Consider the following 24,534-nt stretch of genomic DNA (forward strand, 5'->3'; position numbering starts at 1 on the left):
CAGCTGCAATAAATGCATCCACAGCTGCAATAAATGCATCCTCAGGAAATATGGTTTCCAGTTTGCATAGAGTCCAGTGAAGTTCCTTGAGGGCCGTCGTGGTATCGGCTTGAGGGGGGAAATACACAGCTGTGACAATAACCGACGAGAATTATCTTGGGATATATGGTCAGCATTTGATTGTGAGGAATTCTAGGTCAAGTGAACAAAAGGACTTGAGTTCCTCTATGTTGTTTCGATTACACCATGAATTGTTAATCATGGAGCACACACCCCCACCCTTCTTCCCAGAGAGATGTTTATTTCTGTTGGCGCAACGGATAAAGAATCCCGGTGGCTGTACCGACTCCGACAACATATCCCGAGAGAGCCATGTTTCTGTGAAACAGAGTATGTTACAATCCCTGATGTCCATCTAGAAAGCAACCCTTGCCCTAATTTCACCTACCTTGCTATCTGGAGACTGGACATTTGCGAGTAATATACTCGGAAGCGGTGGGTGGTGTGCACGCCTCTGAAGTCTGACCAGAATCACACTCCATCTACCTCTTCTGCGGCGACATTGTTTTGGGTCGGCCTCTGGAATCAGATTAAATGCTCTGTATTCCTGGTCGTAATGTTGGTAAGTTGATGTCGCTCTGATATCCAATAGTTCTTCCCGGCTGTATGTAATAACACTTAAGATTTTCTGGGCTAACAATGTAAGAAATAATACATAAAAAAAGTAAATACTGCATAGTTTCCTCAGGATTAGTAGCGAGGCGACCCTCTCTCTCGTGCCATCAAGCTTACATCCAGTCCTCCCTCTCATCATCACACTCTCCCTCTAAAACTAAAGAGGACATCAGTAGGCCTAGATCGCGTGCACAGATATGACCTTTTTTTTTGGGGGGGGGGGGGGGGTAACTTTGCCTTGTGCTTCTCCAAGCATGCTCTTTGTATATCCTAGGTCTGTAGTCAATAGTATAGGCTATGGATAATTTGATTGAGACCACACTAGACGCAGTTGATATTTTGCGCGTCCAGCAGAGAATCAGGTATGAGGGGGAGCATCGGGCACAGATGAGACATAATAATAACTAATTCTGAAACACTGAGCAATATTACATTTAATGGATAAACAAAATTACATGACCCTCCCCTGGACTACATTTTTAAATACTAAACCCTCCCTGACTGAAATTGAAAAAGCATGACACTCCCCCATTTTCCTCTGGGTAACAATTGAGTCAATTTCGACCACTCCCTAGCTAGCTAACTACAACACACGGGTATAGTTACTCTAAGACTAATATGAGTCATCAAGCCAAAGTAATTCCTTTACTATCCACCATCATCATCAAAACATTTATACAGTTTTGCTCATAAGGAGAAGCACTGAGGCTAGCTAGCTAGCTATAACGTTATACTAAAGTAACTTTTAGGCATAGCAAACAACACAGTTATCTAAACTTGGCTTGTAGGGGTTCTTGCAAGCCCCGTTTTGGCGGTAATCGATCCCCAAATTGTACTCTCTGAACAACACTGTCTCGGTTAAAAGAGAGATTATCTTGCTAGCTAGCTGCTGACAGCAAAACAACTTACTCGTTTGTCATTTATCCCCCTGAGGCCTGGCCCAGCTGGTCTCAGCTGCCACTGCTGCTTGCTGGTCTCGCAAATCATTTTTCTCGCTGTCTCTTCAGTGTATTCCAGCTCAAATAAATATGGCTTTATGTTCCTATCTAAAATAACATAAATAAATAAAAAATGTCACCCAGCTCTTCTTGGAAACAGGAATCATCATAAACAGCCATTGTAGCTAATTATTTAGCAGTCTTGGATAGACAGTGAACCTGTAAACTTGTACCACCCCCGTTTTGAAACACCTGTGTTCGAGGGTGGGAACAAGGAAGTATGGCTCTCATCAGGCTGTTGTCTTTAGAAAGCTAGGGAAAATGAGTCAACCTAGATATCCTGCAATGTCGTGGCAGATAGGAACATCGTTGAGGCAAGTCCAAAGGCTTTATTGAACAAGGACAACCATATCTACTCAAGTGAGTGTGCAATATGCAAAACACAAAAGCCACAATAATTGCTAGAAAACATAACTCCATTCCTTTTAAGATCAGACAGCAGGCTCAATCAACCAATGACGCCATTGGTTGAACTCTCCCAGCCCAAAAATAAAACAATACTGCTACACTGCATAATTATGTCTGAAACACCCTCTCATTACTCATAATTATGTAGGCAAACTGGAAAAACACAACACAAATAATGTCTAGCGGTGAAGTTTCCCTTTTATGCTGTTAACAATATTGTCAATGCTATAATATTATCAAGCCTTTTAACTTATTTCCTTTTTTGATGTTGTTAAACAAAATTCTAAGTCAGCTAACATTGCTTCATATAAAATCTTACGAATTTTGAACATTGCCATTTGTATAATTCTACCATATTCATTACAAGACGTTTATTCTGAAGGAAAATCCCGAGTGTATAATTTTCACCATATCCATTAAAGGACTTTTATTCTGAAGGAAAGTTTCCGCACTCACGACCTTAATTATTGCTAGGTCTTGCTTATTGTTGCTGGCTTCTAAGAGGTGCGGTGTAGCTAGCAAGCTAATGTATGAGTACAGTCAACAGATTTCAGAACAAAATGTCCGTAAAACAGAAAAGTTTGAATTCGTGTAATACGGGATCAATGCCCGGCACCGGGTTGCTATAACATATGATGTAGTTAGCTGATATGTAAAATACCTATCCATGCACATAAAATCTAGCATGCGTCAGCAACGTCTGGGCATAGGAACGTGCCCATATGCTGCGTTGGTGTGAAGTGGGAATTTACCACCTTAGAGTTAAATAGAGGATGGAGAAAACACATTACGGCATGGACATTGAGGGCTTGCACCATTTTAAAGTAAACTGTGAGCATTCCTATCGGTGAAGGAAGGATCACATAATTCCATCAGGGGTATCAGCCAATGAATTATACTCGTGAGCAAACACTGAATAACTGTAGATGGCAGTAAATCACCAACCACTTGGCTTTAAACCTGTTCAAACAACACACTAGCTGTCACTAGCTATGCACCCTTTCAACTTGTCTGCCAACTCATAGAAATAGTAGAAAAATAAAATTGACTTCAAAATACAGGTGGCCTCAATGGCGCTACAATGGTGGTAAAGTCCCAGTTCCCACTTGGTTACTAATGCAGAAAAGACTGTTTAAAAATAGTTTGATGCACAGCGCGCGAGACAAAAGGACGAGTGTGTTGTTCATCATAGTCTACAATGGAACAATGTTACCACAATGTAAATGTAAAGAGATACAGTGTAACAAAGTGAAATGTGTAATTAGACTAGATGTAAATACAGGCCATCTGCTTCGATAGGTAAACAACAGTCAAAAGACCTCGTATTAAAATGGGCGTTATATTCTCTTAACCTTGCCTCTTTTTTTGTTCCTGTCTGTTAATTGGTCGGATATTTTAACGGCACCCTATCGGTGCCTAAAGTCTATCTCCACCTACAATTATGGTCGGTTTGCCTCCTCCCCTTATGCCAGTCTGCCCCGAAAAGGGACCAAAACAATACGCATCACAAAGACTACAGCAATTTTAGTGAACGGTACAGTGCGGGAAGACGGCCGCAGCTCAGTGTCGCAATCTCCAGTTGCTTTGCGAATATATACTACAGTGATCGATTGAGAGATGGTTTCGCCAGTGACAGTGGTAAGTTTGGCTATTTGACTTCACACGTAGAAATATGGACATTTAAATCAAAATGTGCCATTAAGAATATATTCAGTTTTTATAATTGTCACAGCGTTGATTTGAAGGGCTAATAGAGATAAAGGAAGGCTCGTTAGCTCTACAGGGACTGTATGTCTTGCTTGTCGGTGTGACGGGTAGGCTATAGGCCTGTCTTGTCAATTTAGTTTTTCCTCCAATGACGGGCATTATAATACCACAGGCGCACATAGGACCGAGTTTACCCTAAATAGGCCTACAGTACAGCACGTGATCATGAAAGCATGTCCGTGTTTATTTCGCGATTGTCACCCACAAAACGTTCGTTATTCATTCTGCCTCTATGGATGTGCAGAAGTTGATAATGATCCATACAATGAACTCGGCATGCATTTTAGGGTTTCGGAAATACTAGACCAGACGCAATTCATTGGCGGTGGTCTATTGATGCTATGCGGTATCTCTTTGACGATGTGATGATCAGTTGTTGTAGTAGCTACCACTTCAAAACAAATCTGCCTTGATTGTAGAGGCAAATCATAATTTTTCTAAGAATAAACTTAAATAGCCTAATAAGCCCATTCATATTTTTCGACAGACATGCGCGATCGTATTTTTTTTGTCTCGAATTTTCCTTTGTTTTGGTCCTTTCTAAACTGTTCCAAAACCGAAACCTATCATGTGACTGAACTTTTTGTCTTTTTTTCCTGTACCCTCCAGTGACGGATGCACTGAAGAGCTGTCCCGTTGTGGCTTTGCTATACCTTTTCACCACTCTACCGAGCCTCTCAGCTTTCCTTCTAAATCCCTATTTCAGTAAACCTTATAATTACTGTAAATATATTTAAAATAGAGACATAAATATATTCTGTTGACAAGGGCTCGTGTGCCCATACGAAAAAAACGTGACATATATATTTTTAACTCATATAAAGTGACATACATTTGAAATAATATTGTCATATATTTTAATAACCTATATAAATGTCACAGCTCCATACCAAAAATTATAAATTATATATTATATTGATAGGCCTATGTATTTTCATCATGCAAAATGTGTTCGGAACATATTTGTTTTGTTCAATGCATGTATTGCTTTCAAAATGTATTACAGAATTATTATTTATTTTGCATGGCATATAAATATATATATATATATATATAATTAAAAAAAATGTGCTTGTCTTTTTTCCTACCATCACTGGCTTTACCGATACCTACTTTGTCGAGGTAAAAGATGTCTTCTACGATGGTGATATGCTGTTGTCTCACCTAGCTATTTTAAGAGGAATGCAATAATGTAAGTCGCTCTGCTCAATCACTAAAATGAAAATGTAATTTAAGAACCATACATAAATCTCACACGCTTTTGATATTTTGATATTGTTGTAATACACTTATTTGGGCTGAGTCCTCCCAAGGATTTCAATTGGGAATTGTTTATGCCTGTTGCCACCAGCAGTGGGCGTGGTAGGGGCGCGAGAACAGCGTTTTGTGTCTCCCCTCAACACTCAAAGGAGAAACTGTGAACGTTAAACATTTCCTCCTGCCTCCTTTTTCATTATTCTATTAAAACAAGTATGCCTTTTACACAAGCACATTATCTATAGACAATTTTTGTCGAAATCTGAGTACCTTTTATGTTGAAATTGTACAGTTAAAATGTGTAAATTGATTGAGTGAAAACTGTTAGCAATCTTGCCTTGGAGATGCCTGGGTTTGCTGCTTAAACAGGCTAGCCCATGGAATAATATAAGACAAAAGGGTGCCAGCTAATATTCTGGTTTAAATTGATTGATTTATAGCTCCTCGAAGGTAATAATGTGGTTTATTTTCTACTCCGTTTATATGGTCTAAGGTCCATCTCCCAACCCAAGTGTTATATATTACAGAGTATTATTTTTAGAGTAAAACGGTATACGCTAATGCTAAGCTAACTGCAATCTCTAGCGGGTCAAGCCTATACTGGTCACTATTAGTTTAGCGGCTACCTTTAGCTGGCTCAAGCCTCGTTCACATCCTGTCCGATGTCCACCAGATGCATATGAGTTTTTTTTGCTGCATGTCTAGCCTGCGTTTTCCGTATTTGACGCACATGTAATTTGCTTTTCAACTTGCTAAAAGCTAGCTAGTTTGAGTCTGTGTGTGTGTACTTCCGTTTGTACCACCGCATGGTAAAGCAACACACAATTAGAAAATATTGAACACATGCGGTAAAGAGAATGCACTAAAGCCTAATGCTGCACCCCCAACGTAGTGTTGTGGACTGCTCCATTGAAAATTATGTCATGCATTTCAATGGGGACATCCACAATGGAGGCAAGTGGCAGCAGGGCAAAACAATGGACCTGGGCACTCTGTGCCATACATTCAATAATATAAAATGTCCACATATTAAGATATATACAAAAAAGCTAATATACATATCTAACAAATCACTCCACTAGCGCAGAGTGTATTTATACTTGGCTAGGAGGCTATCTCAACATTAACCAAGCCTTGCAGGAGTGTTTGAACCTAAGACTTGCAAAAACAGCTTTTATCTCAGCCGGGAGTTTGTTCCACTCTACCACTGCCGTATATAAAAACGTGCTCTAGCCAGTACCGCTCTTGAATCGAGGTGGCTCAAAATCTCTGGCACCGCCTCTCATGGCGTAGGAAGGACAGTAGTAAGATAGTTCTTTAGATACTGGGGGACTAAACATACACGATTTTATGGGCCAATCCCAGCTCCCAGCTACAGCTAAATTACCCTTTTATTAACTGATAGTCACTGTAGTTCACTGAACTGAGAAGGGCCGAGCTGAAAAGGTACAAATCTGTTGTTCTGCCCCTGAGCAAGGCAGTTAACCCACTTTTCCCTGGGCGCTGAACTTGTGGATGTCGATTTAAGGCAGCCTCCCACACCTCACAGATTCAGAGGGGTTGGGTTAAATGCGGAAGACACATTTCAGTTAAATACATTCAGTTGGACAACTGACTAGGTTTCCCCCTTTTCCAACATGACCCAGAGGGCTAAGATTCAGAATGACCCATGACATTTTATTTTGAGATGTCTGTAGCTTGTTCTTGATGAACTTGGGGAACGACTGTACCAGGTAGTGCACACAGTCAAAGTGAGGTTGCACTAACTGCTGCAAGTGTTTTCAAGTTCCTTTATGTACAAATGTGGCTTTTCTGGCCCGAAATTTCACTTCCTAGTTGACTTTGGCAATCACTTTCTGCCCCATACTCTCCCCTGTGAGGAACCTGTCTAGTTCACAGCCTAAGTATTTAACACAGTGTTCTAAAGCCTGGTGATCTACCTAGCCTGATCTTAGATCCAAATAAAATTGAATCCATTTTCCCCAAATGAAGAAACGGCATGTTGTCTGACAGCCAGTTACTGATACTCGTCAGTTCTGCACTAAGCTGGCTCTCAACCATACTTTGTGAGAGACCAAAAGAGCTAAATCGTCTGCATTTAAAAACAGTTGAAAGGAACAAGGTGATTTCATATAATTGATATTGAGCTATCACTAACCCAGAGAGGCTGCTGCCTACATAAAGACTACATACAATGGATCACTAGTCACTTGATTAATGCCACTTTAATAATGATGTTTACACATCTTGCATTACTCATCCCATGTACAGTGGGGCAAAAAATGATTTAGTCAGCCACCAATTGTGCAAGTTCTCCCACTTAAAAAGATGAGAGAGGCCTGTAATTTTCATCATAGGTAAACTTCAACTATGACAGACAAAACAAGATAATTTTTTTCTCCAGGATTTTTAATGAATTTATTTGCAAATTATGGTGGAAAATAAGTATTTGGTCAATAACAAAAGTATTATATGTAAATATGCTGGTATTTTGGCCCATTCCTCCATGCAGATCTCCTCTAGAGCAGTGATGTTTTGGGTCTGTTGCTGGGCAACACAGACTTTCAACTCCCTCCAAAGATTTTCTATGGGGTTGAGACCTGGAGACTGGCTAGGCCACTCCAGGACCTTGAAATGCTTCTTACGAAGCCACTCCTTTGTTGCCCGGGTGGTGTGTTTGGGATCATTGTCATGCTGAAAGACCCAGCCACGTTTCATCTTCTATGCCCTTGCTGATGGAAGGAGGTTTTCACTCAAAATCTCTCGATACATGGCCCCATTCATTCTTTCCTTTACACGGATCAGTCATCCTGGTCCCTTTGCAGAAAAACTGCCCCAAAGCACGATGTATCCACCCCCATGCTTCACAGTAGGTATGGTGTTCTTTGGATGCAACTCAGCATTCTTTGTCCTCAAAACACGACGAGTTGAGTTTTTACCAAAAAGTTATATTTTGGTTTCATCTGACCACATGACATTCTCCCAATCTTCTTCTGGATCATCCAAATACTCTCTAGCAAACTTCAGAGGGGCCTGGACATGTACTGGCTTTAAGCAGGGGGACACGTCTGGCACTGCAGGATTTGAGTCCCTGGCGGTGTAGTGTGTTACTGATGGTAGGCTTTGTTACTTTGGTCCCAGCTCTCTGCAGGTCATTCACTATGTCCCCCCGTGTGGTTCTGGGATTTTTGCTCACCGTTCTTGTGATCATTTTGATCCTACGGGGTGAGATCTTGCGTGGAGTCCCAGATCGAGGGAGATTATCAGTGGTCTTGTATGTCTTCCATTTCCTAATAATTGCTCCCACAGTTGATTTCTTCAAACCAAGCTGCTTACCTATTGCAGATTCAGTCTTCCCAGCATGGTGCAGGTCTACAATTTTGTTTCTGGTGTCCTTTGACAGCTCTTTGGTCTTGGCCATAGTGGAGTTTGGAGTGTGACTGTTTGAGATTGTGGACAGGTGTCTTTTATACTGATAACAAGTTCAAACAGGTGCCATTAATACAGGTAACTGTAATGCTCCGGGTGTCGTGGGTGTGGAGTCAGACGCAGGAGACAGAGAGTGCAAGGCTGACCGGAGGTCAGGCTGAAGGGAGTTGTAATCGATAACACACCTCGTTTATTCTCCTCAGGACTTTAAAGGGCCCTAGACACTGCGGACCCAGCTTCCGGCAGGGCAAGAGGCGGGGTAGGTTTCGGGTCGAGAGCCAGACCCTGTCCCCCGGTACAAACACGGGGGCCTCACTGCCGCGGCGGTCAGCACTCCTCTTCTGCCGTCCACTCGCTTGTTGTAGAGATTCCTGGACGGCCCTCCAGGTCTCCTTGGAGCGCTGTACCCATTCCTCCACCGCAGGAGCCTCGGTCTGGCTCGGATGCCATGGTGCCAGGACCGGCTGGTACCCCAACACACACTGAAAGGGGGACACGTTAGTAGAGGAGTGGCGTAGTGAGTTCTGGGCCATTTCAGCCCAGGGAATGTATCGTGCCCACTCTCCTGGCCGATCCTGGCAATACGACCGCAGAAACCTACCCACCTCCTGGTTCACTCTCTCCACCTGCCCATTACTCTCGGGGTGATAACCGGAGGTCAGGCTGACAGAGACCCCCAAACGTTCCATGAAAGCCCTCCATACCCGAGATGTGAATTGGGGGCCCCGATCAGAAACGATGTCCTCCGGCACCCCGTAGTGCCGAAAGACATGGGTGAATAACGCCTCCGCAGTCTGTAGGGATACCGGGCAATGGGAGGAGACGGCAGGACTTAGAGAACCGATCCACAATCACTAGAACCGTGGTGTTCCCCTGAGACGGCGGAAGATCGGTCAGGAAATCTACGGATAGATGTGACCATGGCCGCTGTGGAACGGGGAGGGGTTGTAACTTCCCTCTAGGAAGGTGCCTAGGAGCCTTACTCTGGGCGCACACCGAACAGGAGGAGACATAACCCTTAACATCCTTAGCCAAAGTAGGCCACCAATACCTCCCCTGAAGGCTCCCCACTGTCCTCGTCCCCCAGGGTGACCCGAGGAGGGTAGGACGTGAGCCCACCAAATCAGTTTGTCCCGAACACCAAGTGGCACGTACCTTCGCCCCGCCGGACACTGAGGAGGCGCAGGTAACGCCCGCTCGATGTCCGAGTCCACCTCCCATACCACTGGTGCTACCAGCTTTGAGGCGGGAAGGATGGGAGTAGGTTCGGTGGACCCATCCTCCGTGTCGTAAAGGTGGGACAGTGCGTCAGCCTTGACGTTCTGGGAGCCCGGTCTATAAGACAAAGTAAACCGGAACCGGGTGAAGAATATGGCCCACCTTGCCTGACGTGGGTTAAGTCTCCTAGCTGCCCGAATATACTCCAGATTCTGGTGGTCAGTCCAGATGAGAAAGGGGTGCTTAGCCCCCTCAAGCCAGTGTCTCCACACCTTCAGAGCTCTAACCACAGCTAGCAACTCCCGGTCCCCCACATCATAGTTAGGCTCCGCTGGGCTGAGCTTCCTTGAAAAGAAAGTGTTTTGGTGATTTACCCGAGCGCTGTGATAGCATGGCACCCACCCCAGCCTCGGACGCGTCCACCTCCACTATGAATGCTAGAGAGGGGTCCGGATGTGCCAACACGGGTGCATCAGTGAACAGCGGGAGCCGCTATCTGGCCAAAACCCTGGATAAACCTCCCGTAGTAGTTGGCAAAACCCAAAAACCGCTGCACCTCCTTTACTGTGGTCGGAGTCGGCCAATTACGCACGGCCCTAATGCGGTCGCCCTCCATCACCACCCCCGAGGTGGAAATGCGATAACCCAGAAAAGAGACGGCTCGTTTCGAGAACACGCATTTCTCAGCCTTGACGTATAGGTCATGCTCCAGCAGTCTACCAAGCACCTTGCGTACCAGAGACACATGCGCGATGTGAGTGGCCGAGTAGATCAGAATGTCATCGATATAAACAACCACTCCCTGCCCGCACAGGTCCCTGAGAATCTCGTCTACAAAGGATTGAAAAACGGCTGGAGCATTCTTTAACCCATACGGCATGACGAGGTACTCATAGTGGCCTGATGTGGTACTAAATGCGGTCTTCCACTTGTCTCCCTTCCGAATACGCACCAGACGCTCTCCTGAGATCCAGTTTTGTGAAGAACTGCGCTCCGTGGTATGATTCCACCGCCATAGCGATGAGAGGTAGAGGGTAACTATACCCCACTGTGATGGCGTTTAGACCTCTATAATCAATACACGGACGCAAACCTCCCTCCCTTTTCCTCACAAAAAAGAAACTCGAGGAGACGGGTGAGATGGAGGGCCGAATGTACCCCTGTCCCAGCGACTCCGTGACATATGTCTCCATTGCCAACGTCTCCTCCTGGGAGGATTGACTCTTGGGAAGCGCAGCGTTTACCTGGAGATCTATCGTACAATCCCTTCCCGGTCGATAAGGTGGTAATTTAGTCGCTTTCACTTTACTGAAAGCGATTGCCAAATCGGCATACTCGGGGGGAATGCACACCGTGGAACCCTGGTCTGGACTCTCCACTCAATTTTTGGTGCGGGATTCTGTAATGCTCCGGGTGTCGTGGGTGTGGAGTCAGACGCAGGAGACAGAGGGTGCAAGGCTGTGCTCTTTTAATGCACCAACGCACCACAGGGTGCTCACAATAATAACGGCCCCAAACACGGGGAATGAGAAAGGTACAATGAAATTTCACGACCAGGAACAAACACGTTCCTCTACATTAGAGCCGAAGGTTACAATCATTAATCCCGCACAACAACCAGGCGGGCCGGCTGTCTAATAAAGACAAACTAATCATTCACCAACAGGTGCTACCAATAAACATACAAGGACGGGGAGGAAAGACAATCAGTGGCAGCTAATAGGCCGGTGACGACGAGCGTCGAGCGCCACCCGACCGGGAAGGGAAACCACCCTCGGTCGGACTCGTGACAGTAACGAGTGGAGGACAGAGGAGCCTCTTAAATAAGAAGTTACAGGTCTGTGAGAGCCAGAAATCTTGCTTGTTTGTAGGTGACCAAATACTTAATTTTCCACCATAATTTGCAAATAAATTAATACAAAATACTACAATGTGATTTTCTGGATTTTTTTTGTCTGTCATAGTTGAAGTGTACCTATGATAAAAATGACAGGCCCCTCTCATCTTTTTAAGTGGGAGAACTTGCACAATTGGTGGCTGACTAAATACTTTTTGCCCCACTGTATATACTGTGTTTTATACCATCTATTGCATCTTGCCTATGCCGGTCGGTCATTGCTCTTCCATTTATTTATATGTACATATTCTTATTCCATCCCTTTACTTGGATTTGTGTGTATTAGGTAGTTGTTGTGGAATTGTTAGATTACTTGTTAGATATTGCTGCACTGTCGGAACAAAAAGAACAAGCATTTCACTACACTTTCTATAACATCTGCTAACCATGTGTATGTGACCAATAACATTTGATTTTAAATGATTGTTGTTGTAGATAATTAATTAAACAACAATATTCCCCTAACCCCTAAGTTTCATTTTAAAATATCTAATCACTACATGCTATACTGCCATGCTACTGCTACACTCCTCATGTACAGTTTCATTGTATTAGCAGTGTGTGTGTGTGGTTAGGCCTACTCCCCCACTCCCAGTCTCAGCTGGTGACAGCTTGGGGTGGTGGGCAGATATAATAGCATTACCTGCTTTAGCATATAAGATGACTAGATGAACAGACTTAAAGTCTAACTGAAGGACCCTGATAGTGCTTCATTTGGCATTAAAGCCTTGTTGTTGAACTTACATTTTCCTCAAATGACAGCTGTTTCTTGCGCATTCAGTTTATTCCTCAATTAATACACCTTGGTTGGTCTCTGTGTGCTAGGCCGAGGCTGCATACTTTCCCTGAACAAAAACAACTCTGTCAAAGAAGGAACCCAATGCTCCTGCTCATCTTGCCCTTTATGAATGATCTAGGATCAGCTACCCTTACCTCATGTTGTCCTAATGCATATAAATTACGGGCCAAGCACCAAAGCTGGCACTGATTGTGAACCTGTTGTTATGCCTTAAGTTACCAGGAGAGATAGAATGTAGTGTATCGCTGCTCTTTTCCCCGTGGCCATTTGACATACGGGTGAGATCATCCTCTTGTCAAAATGTTATTGTCTTGACGAGTCCAACGGTTTAAGTGAATACCCCTTTCTGTGAACCTATTAACTGTGCTATACTAGTCTGTAAGTGTTAAAACAGTAACATATTACATGAAGTGTATTACAAGTGTGTAAAGTGTTATTACACATTATTGTAAAATTGTATTTGTCACATGTGCCGAATACAACAGTTGTTAACCTTAATGAAATGCTTACTTACAAGCCCTTAACCAACAATGCAGTTTTTAAGAAAGTATTTACTAAAATGAACTGAAGTATAAAAGAAGAAAAAAGACAAATCTATAATTAAAGAGCAACAATAAAAAAACAGGAACAAGGTTATATACAGTGGGTACTGGTACAGAGTCAATGTGCGGGGGCACAGTTTAGTTGAGGTAATATGTACATGTAGGTCGAGGTAAAGTGACTATGCAGAGATAATAAACAGAGAGTAGCAGCAGTGTAAAAATGGGGGGAGGGACAATGCAAACAGTCCGGGTAGCCGTTTGATTAGCTGTTCATGAGTCTTATGGCTTGGGGGTTGAAGCTGTTTAGAAGCCTCTTGGACCTAGACTTGGCGCTCCGGTACCGCTTGCCGTGCAGTAGCAGAGAGAACGGTCTATGACTAGGGTGGCTGGAGTCTTTGACAATTTTATGGGCTTTCCTCTGACACCGCTTGGTATAGAGGTCTTGGCTGGCAGGAAGCTTGGCCCCAGTGATGTACTGGGCTGTACGCACTACCCTCTGTAGTGCAGAGCAGTTGCCATACCAGGCGTTGATGCAACCAGCTCTCGATGGTGCAGCTGTAGAACTTTTTCAGGATCTGAGGACCCATGCCAAATCTTTTCAGTCTCCTGAGGAGGAATAGGCGTTGTCATGCCCTCTTCACGACTGTCTTGGTGTGTTTGGACCATAATAGTTCATTGGTTATGTGGACACCAGGGAACTTGAAGCTCTCAACCCGCTCCACTACAGCCCTGTCAATGAGAATGGGGGAGTGCTCTGTCTTCCTTTTCCTTTAGTCCACAATCATCTCCTTTGTCTTGATCACGATGAGGGAGAGGTTGTTATCCTAGCACTACACTGCCACGTCTCTGACCTCCTCCCTATAGGCTGTCTCATCGTTGTCGGTGATCAGGCCTACCACTGTTGTGTTATCTGCAAACTTAATGATGATGTTGGAGTTGTGCTAGGCCACGCAGTCGTGGGTGAACAGGGAGTACAGGAGGGGACTGGGCAGACACCCCTGAGGTGCCCCCGTGTTGAGGATCAGTGTGTCAGATGTGTTGTTACCTACCCTTACCACCTGGGGGCGGCCGTCAGGAAGTCTGGGATCCAGTGGCAGAGGGAGGTGTTTAGTCCCAGTGTCCTTAGTATCCTCAAAGCTCATTACTAAGCTATGGTTTGGAATGCTGAGCTGTAGTCAATGAATACCATTCTCAGTAGGTGTTCCTTTTGTCCAGGTGGGAAAGGGAAGTGTAGAGTGCAAATTAGAGTTGTTCTAGGGTTTCTGGGATAATGGTGTTGATGTGAGCCATGACCAGCCTTTCAAAGCACTTCATGACTACAAACGTGAGAACTACGGGTTGGTAGTCATTTAGGCAGGTTACCTTGGTGTTCATGGGCACAGGCACTATGGTGGTCTGTTTGACACATGTTGGTATTACAGACTCGGTCAGGGACAAGTTGAAAATGTCAGTGAAGACACTTGCCAGTTCGTCAGCTCATGCTCGGAGTACACGTCCTAGTAATCCGTCTGGCCCTGTGGCCGTGTAAATGTTGACATGTTTAAAGGTCTATTTTACATCAGCTACGGAGAGCGTGATCAAACAGTCGTCTGGAACAGCTGATGATCTCATGCATGCTTCAGTGTTGCTTGCCTCGAAGCGAGCATAGAAGTCATTCAGCTCGTCTGGTAGGCTCGTGTCACTGGGCAGCTCGCGGATGTGTTTCCCTTGTAATCTGTATTTGTTTGCAAGCCCTGCCACATCCGACGAGCGTTGGAGCCGGTGTAGTACGAGTGCTGTATTGACGCTTTGCCTGTTTGATGGTTTGTCTGAAGCGTCCGGGTTCGAGTCCTGCTCTTTGAAAGCGGCAACTCTACAATTTAGCTCAGTGCTGATGTTGCCTGTAATCCATGGCTTCTGGTTGGTGTATGTACGTAAGGTCATTGTGTGGGCGACGTCCTCAATGCACTTATTGATGAAGCCAGTGGCTGAGGTGGTGTACTCCTCAATACCATCGGAAGAATCCCGGAACATATTCCAGTCTGTGCTAGCAAAACTGTCCTGTAGTTTAACATCTGTACCATCTGACGTTCTGTATTGAGCGAGTCACTGGTACTTCCTGCTTTAGTTTTTGCTTGTAAACAGTAATCAGGAGGATAGAGTTCTGGTTATTTGCCAAATGAATGGTGAGGCATAGCTTTGTATGTGTCTCTGTGTATGGAGTAAAGATGATCTAGAGTTTTTTTCTGGTTGCAAATGTACCATGAGGTAAAACGGATTTAAGTTTCCATGCATTAAAGTCTCCGGCCATGAGCATTTTCTTGTTTGTTTATGGCCTTTAACAGCTTGTTGAGTGCTTTCTTAGTCCCAGCGTCGGTTCGTGGTGGTAAATCGACTGCTACGAAAAATATAGATGAAAACTCTTGGTAAATAGTGTGGTCTACAGCTTTTCATGAGATACTCTACCTCAGGTGAGCAAAACCTTGAAACTTCCTTAATATTAGATTTTGTGCACCAGCTGTTATTTACAAATAGACACAGACCACCACCCCTTGTCTTACCGGAGGCAGCTGTTCTGTCTTGCCGATGCACCGAAAACCCAGCCAGCTGTATGTTATCCATGTTGTAGTTCAGCCACGACTCGGTGAAACATAAGATATTACAGTTTTTTTAATGTCCCGTTGGTAGGATATTCTTGATCGGAGGTCATCCATTTTATTATCCAATGATTGCACGTTGGCTAATAGAACTGATGGTAGAGGTGGATTACACACTCGCCATCGGATCCTTACAAGGCACCCCGACCTACGTCCCCAATATCTCTGTTTCTTCTTCATGCGAATGACGGGGATTTGGGCCTTGTCGGCTGTCTGAAGTAAATCCTTTGTGTCCGACTCATTCAAGAAAAAATCCAGTACGAAGTGCGTAATCGCTGTCCTGATATCCAGAAGCTCTTTTCGGTCATAAGAGACTGTGACAGAAACATTATGTACAAAATAATTGGTAAAACGGCAGCCATCTCCTCTGGTGCCATGCAGCGCCATCCCTCTCTTTTCTTTACACTTATGAACAGTGCATACTAGTCACGTGTTAATACGGTAACAAGTTATATTATGTGTATTACAAGTATTTAATAGTGTTGTTAGGCTACACAATGCATACAAGTAACTTGTTATAATTACATATACAGTGTTTTCTTTGGAATCACTGTCAAAGTTTTTTTCTTTTGGTTGCTGAAAGCAGAGCATTTTATATTGTAGTGTTGTCCCCCTGCTCTCATACTAATGTGACCCCTGGGTGTGCATATCATAATAAACATGGTAGTAATATGACCCACTGGCCATATTTGTACCTCTGTTGTCCCTTTGCCAAGATGAGTATGATGAAAGAAAGAGAGAAAGAGAGTGTCTGTGTGTGTGTGTGTGTGTGTGTGTGTGTCATGTTTCTGATACTCATCACCATAGTGCCAGATGAACCAGAATGCTAAGATGGCATGATGGGACTTTATTACGACTGCACCAACATGCACGCGGCTGTAGTATTTCCTAATAATGGATCCGGAGCCAATGCTGATTCCTTTTGGGTCACGGTGTAAAAGTGGTAAACTGGACCCAGATTAGTTTGTACTATCTTGCTGAGCTTGAAACATTGCTTTCACATCACAAAAGTATTGTGTTTTCCCAAATGGTGGGTTTCAGCAAGCTTACTCTTAGGTTGAAGTCTGAAGGTAGAGACATTGGTTTTGGTGTTAATTTGGTTGGTCACAAGAACATTTGAAGAGCTTTAGATGGGTCTTCCACAGCACAACAAATGTGCCACTACACTTTCATGCGGCATAAATGCTGTATCTCAAATCTCAAGCCTATTCCTGTTTTTCATTAACCGTATGATTCTTCAATGGGAAACGAGCTAGTCTAGATTACCAATAAACCATGCAGTAAGATGCTTTCAATGTTGTATCGGGAAACGGCTTTTGTTTGCATTTCGATCATGAAAACGGGGGGATGATGTTCACATCATTTGCATCCCAAATGAAGAAATATGTTTATTGTGTTTGTCTTCTCTACCTTAGTTGAATGTCTGTAAGTCGCTCTGGACACAATGCCTTCAGAAAGTATTCATACCCCTTGACTTCAAAATAGTTTTTTAAAATTTCACCTTTATTTAAGCAGGTCGGCCAGTTGAGAACAAGTTCTCATTTACAACTGCGACCTGACCAAGATAAAGCAAAGCAGTATAACAAAAACAACAACACAGAGTTACACATGGGATAAACAAACGTATAGTTAATAACACAATAGAAAATCTGTATACTGTGTGTGCAAATTAAGTAAGGTGGTAAGGCAATAAATAGGCCATAGTGTCGAAGTAATTACAATTTAGCAATTAACACTGGAGTGATAGATGTGCAGATGAGGATATGCATGTAGAAATTCTGGTGTGCAAAAGAGCAGAAAAAACAAAAAACAAATATGGGAACAAGTTAGGTAGTTGGTTGGATGGGCTATTTACAGATGGGCTGTGTACAGCTGCAGCGATCGGTAAGCTGCTCTAACAGCCGATGCTTGAAGTTAGCGAGGGAGATATGTCACCAACTTCCAGTGATTTTTGCAATTCGTTCGGTTCATTGGCAGCAGAGAACTGGAAGGAAAGGCGGCCAAAGGAGATGTTTGCTTTGGGGATGACCAGTGAAATATATCTGCTGGAGTGCGTGCTACGCGTGGATGTTCCTTCACTCATGCTGCCAAACATACCCTTGTAAAACTGACCATCCTACCGATCCTTGACTTCGGCGATGTAATTTACAAAATAGCCTCCAACACTCTACTCAGCAAATTGGATGCAGTCTATCACAGTGCCATCCATTCTGTCACCAAAGCATCATATACTACCCACCACTGCGACCTATACGCTCTCGTTGGCTGGCCCTCGCTTCATACTCGTCGCCAAACCCACTGGCTCCAGGTCATCTACAAGTCTCTGCTAGTTAAAGCCCCGCCTTATCTCAGCTTACTGGTCACCATAGCAGCACCCACCCGTAACACACAGGTATATCTCACTAGTCACCCCCAAAGCCAATTCTTCCTTTGGCCTCCTTTCCTTCAAGTTCTCTGCTGCCAATGACTGGAATGAACTGCAAACATCACTGAAGCTGGAGACCCATATCTCCCTCACTAGCTTTAAGCACCAGCTGTCATAGCAGCTCACAGATCATTGCACCTGTACATAGCCCATCTGTAAATAGACCATCCAACTACCTCATCCCCATACTGTAATTATTTATTTATTTATCTTGCTCCTTTGCACCCCAGTATCTCTACTTGCACATTCATCTTCTGCACATCTACCATTTCAGTGTTTAATTGCTATATTGTAATTACTTCGCCACCATGGCCTATTTATTGCCTTACCTCCCTTACCCTACCTAATTTGCAAACACTATATATAGACCTTTTCTACTGTATTATTGACTGTATGTTTGTTTACTCCATTTGTAACTCTGCGTTGTTGTATGTGTTGAACTGCTTTACTTTATTTTGGCCAGGTCGCAGTTGTAAATGAGAACTTGTTCTTAACTAGCCACCTGGTTAAATAAAGGTGAAATAAATAAATAAATAAATCAAAATCAATTCACATATGGTGTCCAGGGTCTATAACGAGCGGCAACAGTGAGAGACTTATTTCTGGCGAGATGGATTTTTAAAAGTAGAAGCTCAAACTGTTTGGGCATAGACCTGGATAGTAGGACAGAACTCCGCAGGCTATCTCTACAGTAGATTGCAACTCCTCCCCCTTTGGCAGTTCTATCTTGACAGAAAATGTTGTAATTGGGGATGGAAATTTCAGACTTTTGGTGGCCTTCCTAAGCCAGGATTCTGACATGGCTAGGACATCAGGGTTGGCGGAGTGTGCTAAAGCAGTGAATAAAGCAAATTTAAGGAGGAGGCTTCAGATGTTAACATGCATGAACCCAAGGCTTTTACGGTAACAGAAGTCAACAAATGAAAGCGCCTGGGGGGACACGGGGCCTGGGTTAACCTCTACATCACCAGATGAACAGAGGAGAAGTAGGATGAGGGTACGGCTAAAGGCTATAAGAACTGGTCTTCTAGTGCTTTCAGAACAGAGAGTAAAAGGAGCAGACTTCTGGGCATGGTAGGATAGATTCAGGGCGTAATGCACAGACAATGGCGTGGTAGGGCGCGAGTACAGTGGAGTTATACCTAGGCATTGAGTGACAAGGAGAGAGGCTGCATCTCTAGAAACTGCAGTTAAACTAGGTGCGGTCGCCACATGTGTAGGGGGTGGGCAAGGGAGCTAACCGAGGCATGCAGAACAGGACTAGGGGCTCCGCAGTAAAACAAAACAATGAGAGTTACCATAAACAACAGTATACAAGGCATATTGACATTTGAAGAAGACATAAAGCAATCACAGGTGTTGATTGGGAGGGCTAAGACAACAACGGGTAAACAGCTAAGACAACAACAATGGGTAAATGGTGATGAATGGGCAGAGAGGGGTCAGTTAGTTACGCACAGGGCCTGAGTTTGAGGCTGTGGCCGACAGATAAACAAAATTATGTCCCTGTGTTAATGAACAGTCCAGTAGGCATCAGCTGTGTAGCCGTGGGATCATAAGGTCCAATAAGCAGCAATGGACGAAACATGGAGCCACTCGGCAGTCGTCACTACGCTAGGCGAGTGGGAGACACGGTGCTCAGAGAGTTAGCAGGCCGGGGCTATTAGCTGGGTCCTCACCGACATCAACGACGCAGAGACCGGTTGAGGGCACATCGGCCGAAATACGTCAGCAGACCAGTCGTGATAGATCAGCGGAGCTCCGTGTCAACAAAGTGTGCAGGCCAATTGACAAGAGCGGTGTTGTAGTTGGTGTATTTCGTTTGCTAGCCGGAGGAATGGGCCTAGCTCGAGGCTAACTGGTGGTTCCTTCTGGACAGGGGCATTAGCCATGATAGCAACTCTGTAGCAGCTAGCTAGCCGCGATGATCTGGGGTAATGGTCCAGAGCTTGCGGCAGGAAGTAGTGGGGGAAAAAAGCAGTCTGATATGCTCAGGGCTGATATCGCGCTATGCAGACTGGCAGATATTATCCGGACTATCCGGGCTACAGCGGCTGGTGTCTGTGCTAAAGGTAAAGACTGCTAGCAGTGTCTACAATGACTAAATAGCTAGTAGAGTAAAAAAACAGGCTATATACAGTATCGAGATAATTAGCTGGCTAGCTTCTGAAGGCTAGCTTCTGATGGAGATTCCAGTTATAAGGTCTAGAAAAATAGCAGATCTGTAGCGCGTTGGGTGAGGCGGGTTGCAGGAAGGTATATTTAATTCGAAAATGGAAAAAGAGATTGAAATGTATACAAAAAAAATGAAAAAGCTACATATTTACACGGGTCAAAACACAGGACAAAACAAACACGTCTTGCTGCTACGCCAGTTGATCTACACACAATACCCCATAATGACTAAGTGTAAACATGGTTTTAGAAATGTATTGAAAATGATATACAGAAATATCTATTTACATAAGTATTCACACCATAGTCAATACTTTGTATTAGCACCTTTCTGGGTAAATCGTTAAGAACTTTCCACACCTGGATTCTGCAACATTTACCATTATTCTTTTCAAAATTCTTCAAGCACTATCAAATTGGTTGTTGATCATTGCTAGACAACCATTTTCAGGTCTTGTCATAGATTTCCAAGTAGATTTAAGTCAAAACTGTAACTTGGCCACTCAGGAACATTCACTGCCTTGGTAAACAACTCCAGTGTAGATTTGGCCTTGTGTTTTAGGTTATTGTCCTGCTGAAAGGTGAATTCATCTCCCAGTGTGTATCGATGTGCGCTAAGAGTCGGGAAGCTTCAGGGAATGAGTATTTTAATAAATAAATATAACATAATCCAAAACAAGAAACCACACACAGACAAGAAACCAAAACAATGACACCTGGGGAAGGAACCAGAGGGAGTGACATATATAGAGCAGGTAATCAAGGAGATGATGGGAGTCCAGGTGAGTGTCATAATGCGCTGATGTGCATAATGATGGTGACAGGCGTGCGCCATAACGAGCAGCCTGGTGACCTAGAGGCCGGAGAGGGAGCACACGTGACACCGTGTTTGTTGGAAAGCAGACTGAACCAGATTTTTCTCTAGGATTTTGCCTGTGCTTAGCTCCATTCTGTTTCTTTTTTATCTAAAAAAACTCCCCTAATTGATTACAAGCATACCCATAACATGCTTGAAAATATGGAGAGTGGTACTAAGTAATGTGTTGTATTGGATTTGTCCCAAACATAACACTTTGTATGTAAAAAGTTAATTGTTTGCCACATTTTTTGCAGTATTATTTTAGTGCCTTTATGCAAACAGGAAGCATGTTTTGGAATATTTGTTTTCTGTACAGGCTTCCTTCTTTTCACTCTGTCTATTAGGTTAGTATTGTGGAGTAACTACAATGTTGTTGATCCATCCTCAGGAGACAACTGTCACAGCCGTTAAACTCTGTAACTGTTTTAACGTCACCATTGTCCTCATGGTGTTAATCTCTAAGTGGTTTCCTTCCTCTCCGGCAACTGAGTTAGGAAGGACACCTGTATCTTTGTAGTGACTGGATATATTGATACACCATCCAAAGTGTAATTAATAACATCACCATGCTCAAAGGGATATTCAATGTCTGCTTTTTTTGTTTTATTTGTTTTACTTTCCATCAAAAGGCCTTCATATCATTATCATAACAGTGACATAACAGATTACAGAGGCCTCCAACCGTTCTTTCCTAGTTTAGTTTCTTCATTCTTCCTTGTTTTTCAAGTTCTGAGGATGTTCGAGGACGAGGAAGACATAGCCCACCCAAATCCTAACCTCAATTGTCGGTGTAAAAAGCATAACATTCCTTGATTAATGGATACATACTGTAGATACCATCTCCTCACAAAAAAAAAAACATTAAAATCAAATACAATTTTATTTGTTACACGCGCCGAATACAACAGGTGTAGTAGACCTTACCGTGAAATGCTTACATACAAACCCTTTAACCGACAATGCAGTTCAAGTAATAATCAAATATTTACTAAATAAACTAAAGTTTTAAATATATATTTGTATTAAAATGTTATTTTTTATTATTAGAAACATTTTTGAGTTTCGGACCTCAATGTCCTCATATGTAGTTACGGCCCTGTGCCCAGTATTATTAGTCAGCTTACCCAAAAGGTTGGATTGGTGAAAGATGAGAAAATAAAATATATGTGTGTGTGAAGCAGAGGCCATGTGGTTGAAGGGTTGACCCTCCTGCCCTTTTCATGCTGTGTTTAAGCAATAATTCTCAGAGCAATTGTTTGACGGGAGTTTCCCTTTCAGTTGCTTCACGTTTAAACATAATATCAGCACAATGAGAACATGGGGCACTGTACTGTTATCTACACGAAATATACAAAAGTATGTGGACACCCCTTCAAATGAGTGGATTCGGCTATTTCAGCCTCACCCGTTGCTGACCGGTGTATAAAATTGAGCACACAGCCATGCAATCTCCATAGAAACATTGACAGTAGAATGGCCTTACTGAAGAGCTTTGTGACTTTCAACGTGGCACCGTCATAGGATGCCATCTTTCTAACAAGTCAGTGCGTCAAATTTCTGCCCTACTGGAACTGCCCTGGTCAACTGTAAGTGCTGTTATTGTGAAGTGGAAACGTCTACGAGCAACAACGGCTCTGCAGCGAAGTGGTATGCCACACAAGCTCACAGAATGGGACCGGCGAATGCTGAAGCGTGTAGCGTGTAAAAATCGCCTGTCCTCAGTTGCCACACTCACTACCAAGTTCCAAACTGCCTCTGGAAGCAACGTCAGTAAAATAACTGTTCGTCGGGAGCTTAATGAAATGGGTTTCCATGGCTGAGCAGCCGCACAGAAGCCTAAGATCCCCATGCGCAATGCCAAGTGTCGGCTGGATTGGTGTAAAGCTCGCCGCCATTGGACTCTGGAGCAGTGGAAACGCGTTCTCTGGAGTGATGAATCACAATTCACCATCTGGGATTCCGACAGACTAATCTGGGTTTGGCGGATGCCAAGAAAATGCTACCTGGCCAAATGCATAGTGCCAACTGTAAAGTTTGGTGGATGAATAATGCTCTCGGGCTGTTTTTCATGGTTTGGGCTAGGCCCCTTATTTCCAGTGAAGGGAAATCTTAACACTTACAGCATACTTTGAAATTCTAGACGATTCTATGCTCTCAACAGTTTGGGAAAGGCCCTTTCCAGCATGCACAAAACGAAGTCCATACAGAAATGGTTTGTCGAGATCGGTGTGGAAGAACTTGACTGGCCTGCACAGAACCCTGACCTCAACCCCATCGAACACCTTTGTGATGAATTGGAACACTGTTAAATAAAAGTTAAATAAAAAATAAATAAAACTTCTGAACGTAGATTGCACGCCAGGCCTAATCGCCCAACATCAGTGCCCGACCTCACTAATGCTCTGGTGGCTGAATGGAAGCAAGTCCCCGCAGCAATGTTCCAGCATCTAGTGGAAAGCCTTCCCAGAAGAGTGGAGGCTGTTATAGCATCAAAGGGGGCACCAACTCTATATTAATGCCCATGATTTTGGAATGAGGTGTTCGAAGAGCAGGTGTTGACATACTTTTGGTCATGTAGTGTATGTTCGCCTCACCTTTTATTTCTTACGGATATCTTTGCTAGCTGCAGCACAGGTCAGGGGTTGATTTAAGCAAGGCTTTGTTGTTTCAGTTTGTTTTTAACCCCGTAGAGTCGATTGGCGCACCGGTGTGTCAATATAAGTTGCATAAAGAAAATCCCCATCAAAATGTGTCAGTTTAAGCTAGCGATATCAGTTTTTTAGCATTGGATGCGTCCACCGCATATGCCAGTGTTGCACTTCCACATCTGCGGTGATGGGTGGCAGAGCTAGAGCAGTGTTTGTCAGAACATGAGGCATCCCGAAACGTCTGTATTGTATGTATCGTCTTAATAATACGATGGTGTTCCCCATTTTGCTTAAGACCCCCATAACTGTCATGGGACTCTTCATTCATAGATATATATACAGTGGGGCAAAAAATTATTTAGTCAGCCACCAATTGTGCAAGTTCTTCCACTTAAAAAGATGAGAGAGGCCTGTAATTTTACAAAAAATCACATTGTAGGATTTTTTATGAATTTATTTGCAAATTATGGTGGAAAATAAGTATTTGGTCACCTACGTCAAGATTTCTGGCTCTCACAGACCTGTAACTTCTTCTTTAAGAGGCTCCTCTGTCCTCCACTCATTACCTGTAAAAATGGCACCTGTTTGAACTTGTTATCAGTATAAAAGACACCTGTCCACAACCTCAAACAGTCACACTCCAAACTCCACTATGGCCAAGACCAAAGAGCTGTCAAAGGACACCAGAAACAAAATTGTAGACCTGCACCAGGCTGGGAAGACTGAATCTGCAATAGGTAAGCAGCTTGGTTTGAAGAAATCAACTGTGAGACCAATTATTAGGAAATGGAAGACATACAA

At 43.6% G+C, this 24,534-nt stretch overlaps 1 protein-coding gene across 1 annotated transcript in view; it reads left to right on the plus strand.

Annotated features, from left to right (window-relative positions):
- The first annotated feature begins 3,547 nt into the window (after nucleotides 1-3,547).
- The window catches only part of tmem86a (transmembrane protein 86A), a 52,674-nt gene continuing 31,687 nt past the window's right edge, over nucleotides 3,548-24,534 (plus strand). Inside the window, exon 1 of the mRNA XM_020456208.2 lies at nucleotides 3,548-3,719. Within this exon, the coding sequence (XP_020311797.1) occupies nucleotides 3,699-3,719 (21 nt within the window). The 5' untranslated portion in view covers nucleotides 3,548-3,698. The remainder of the gene's footprint in view (nucleotides 3,720-24,534) is intronic.

The sequence above is a fragment of the Oncorhynchus kisutch genome, linkage group LG22 (assembly GCF_002021735.2).
Source record: "Oncorhynchus kisutch isolate 150728-3 linkage group LG22, Okis_V2, whole genome shotgun sequence".
NCBI lineage: Eukaryota > Metazoa > Chordata > Actinopteri > Salmoniformes > Salmonidae > Oncorhynchus > Oncorhynchus kisutch.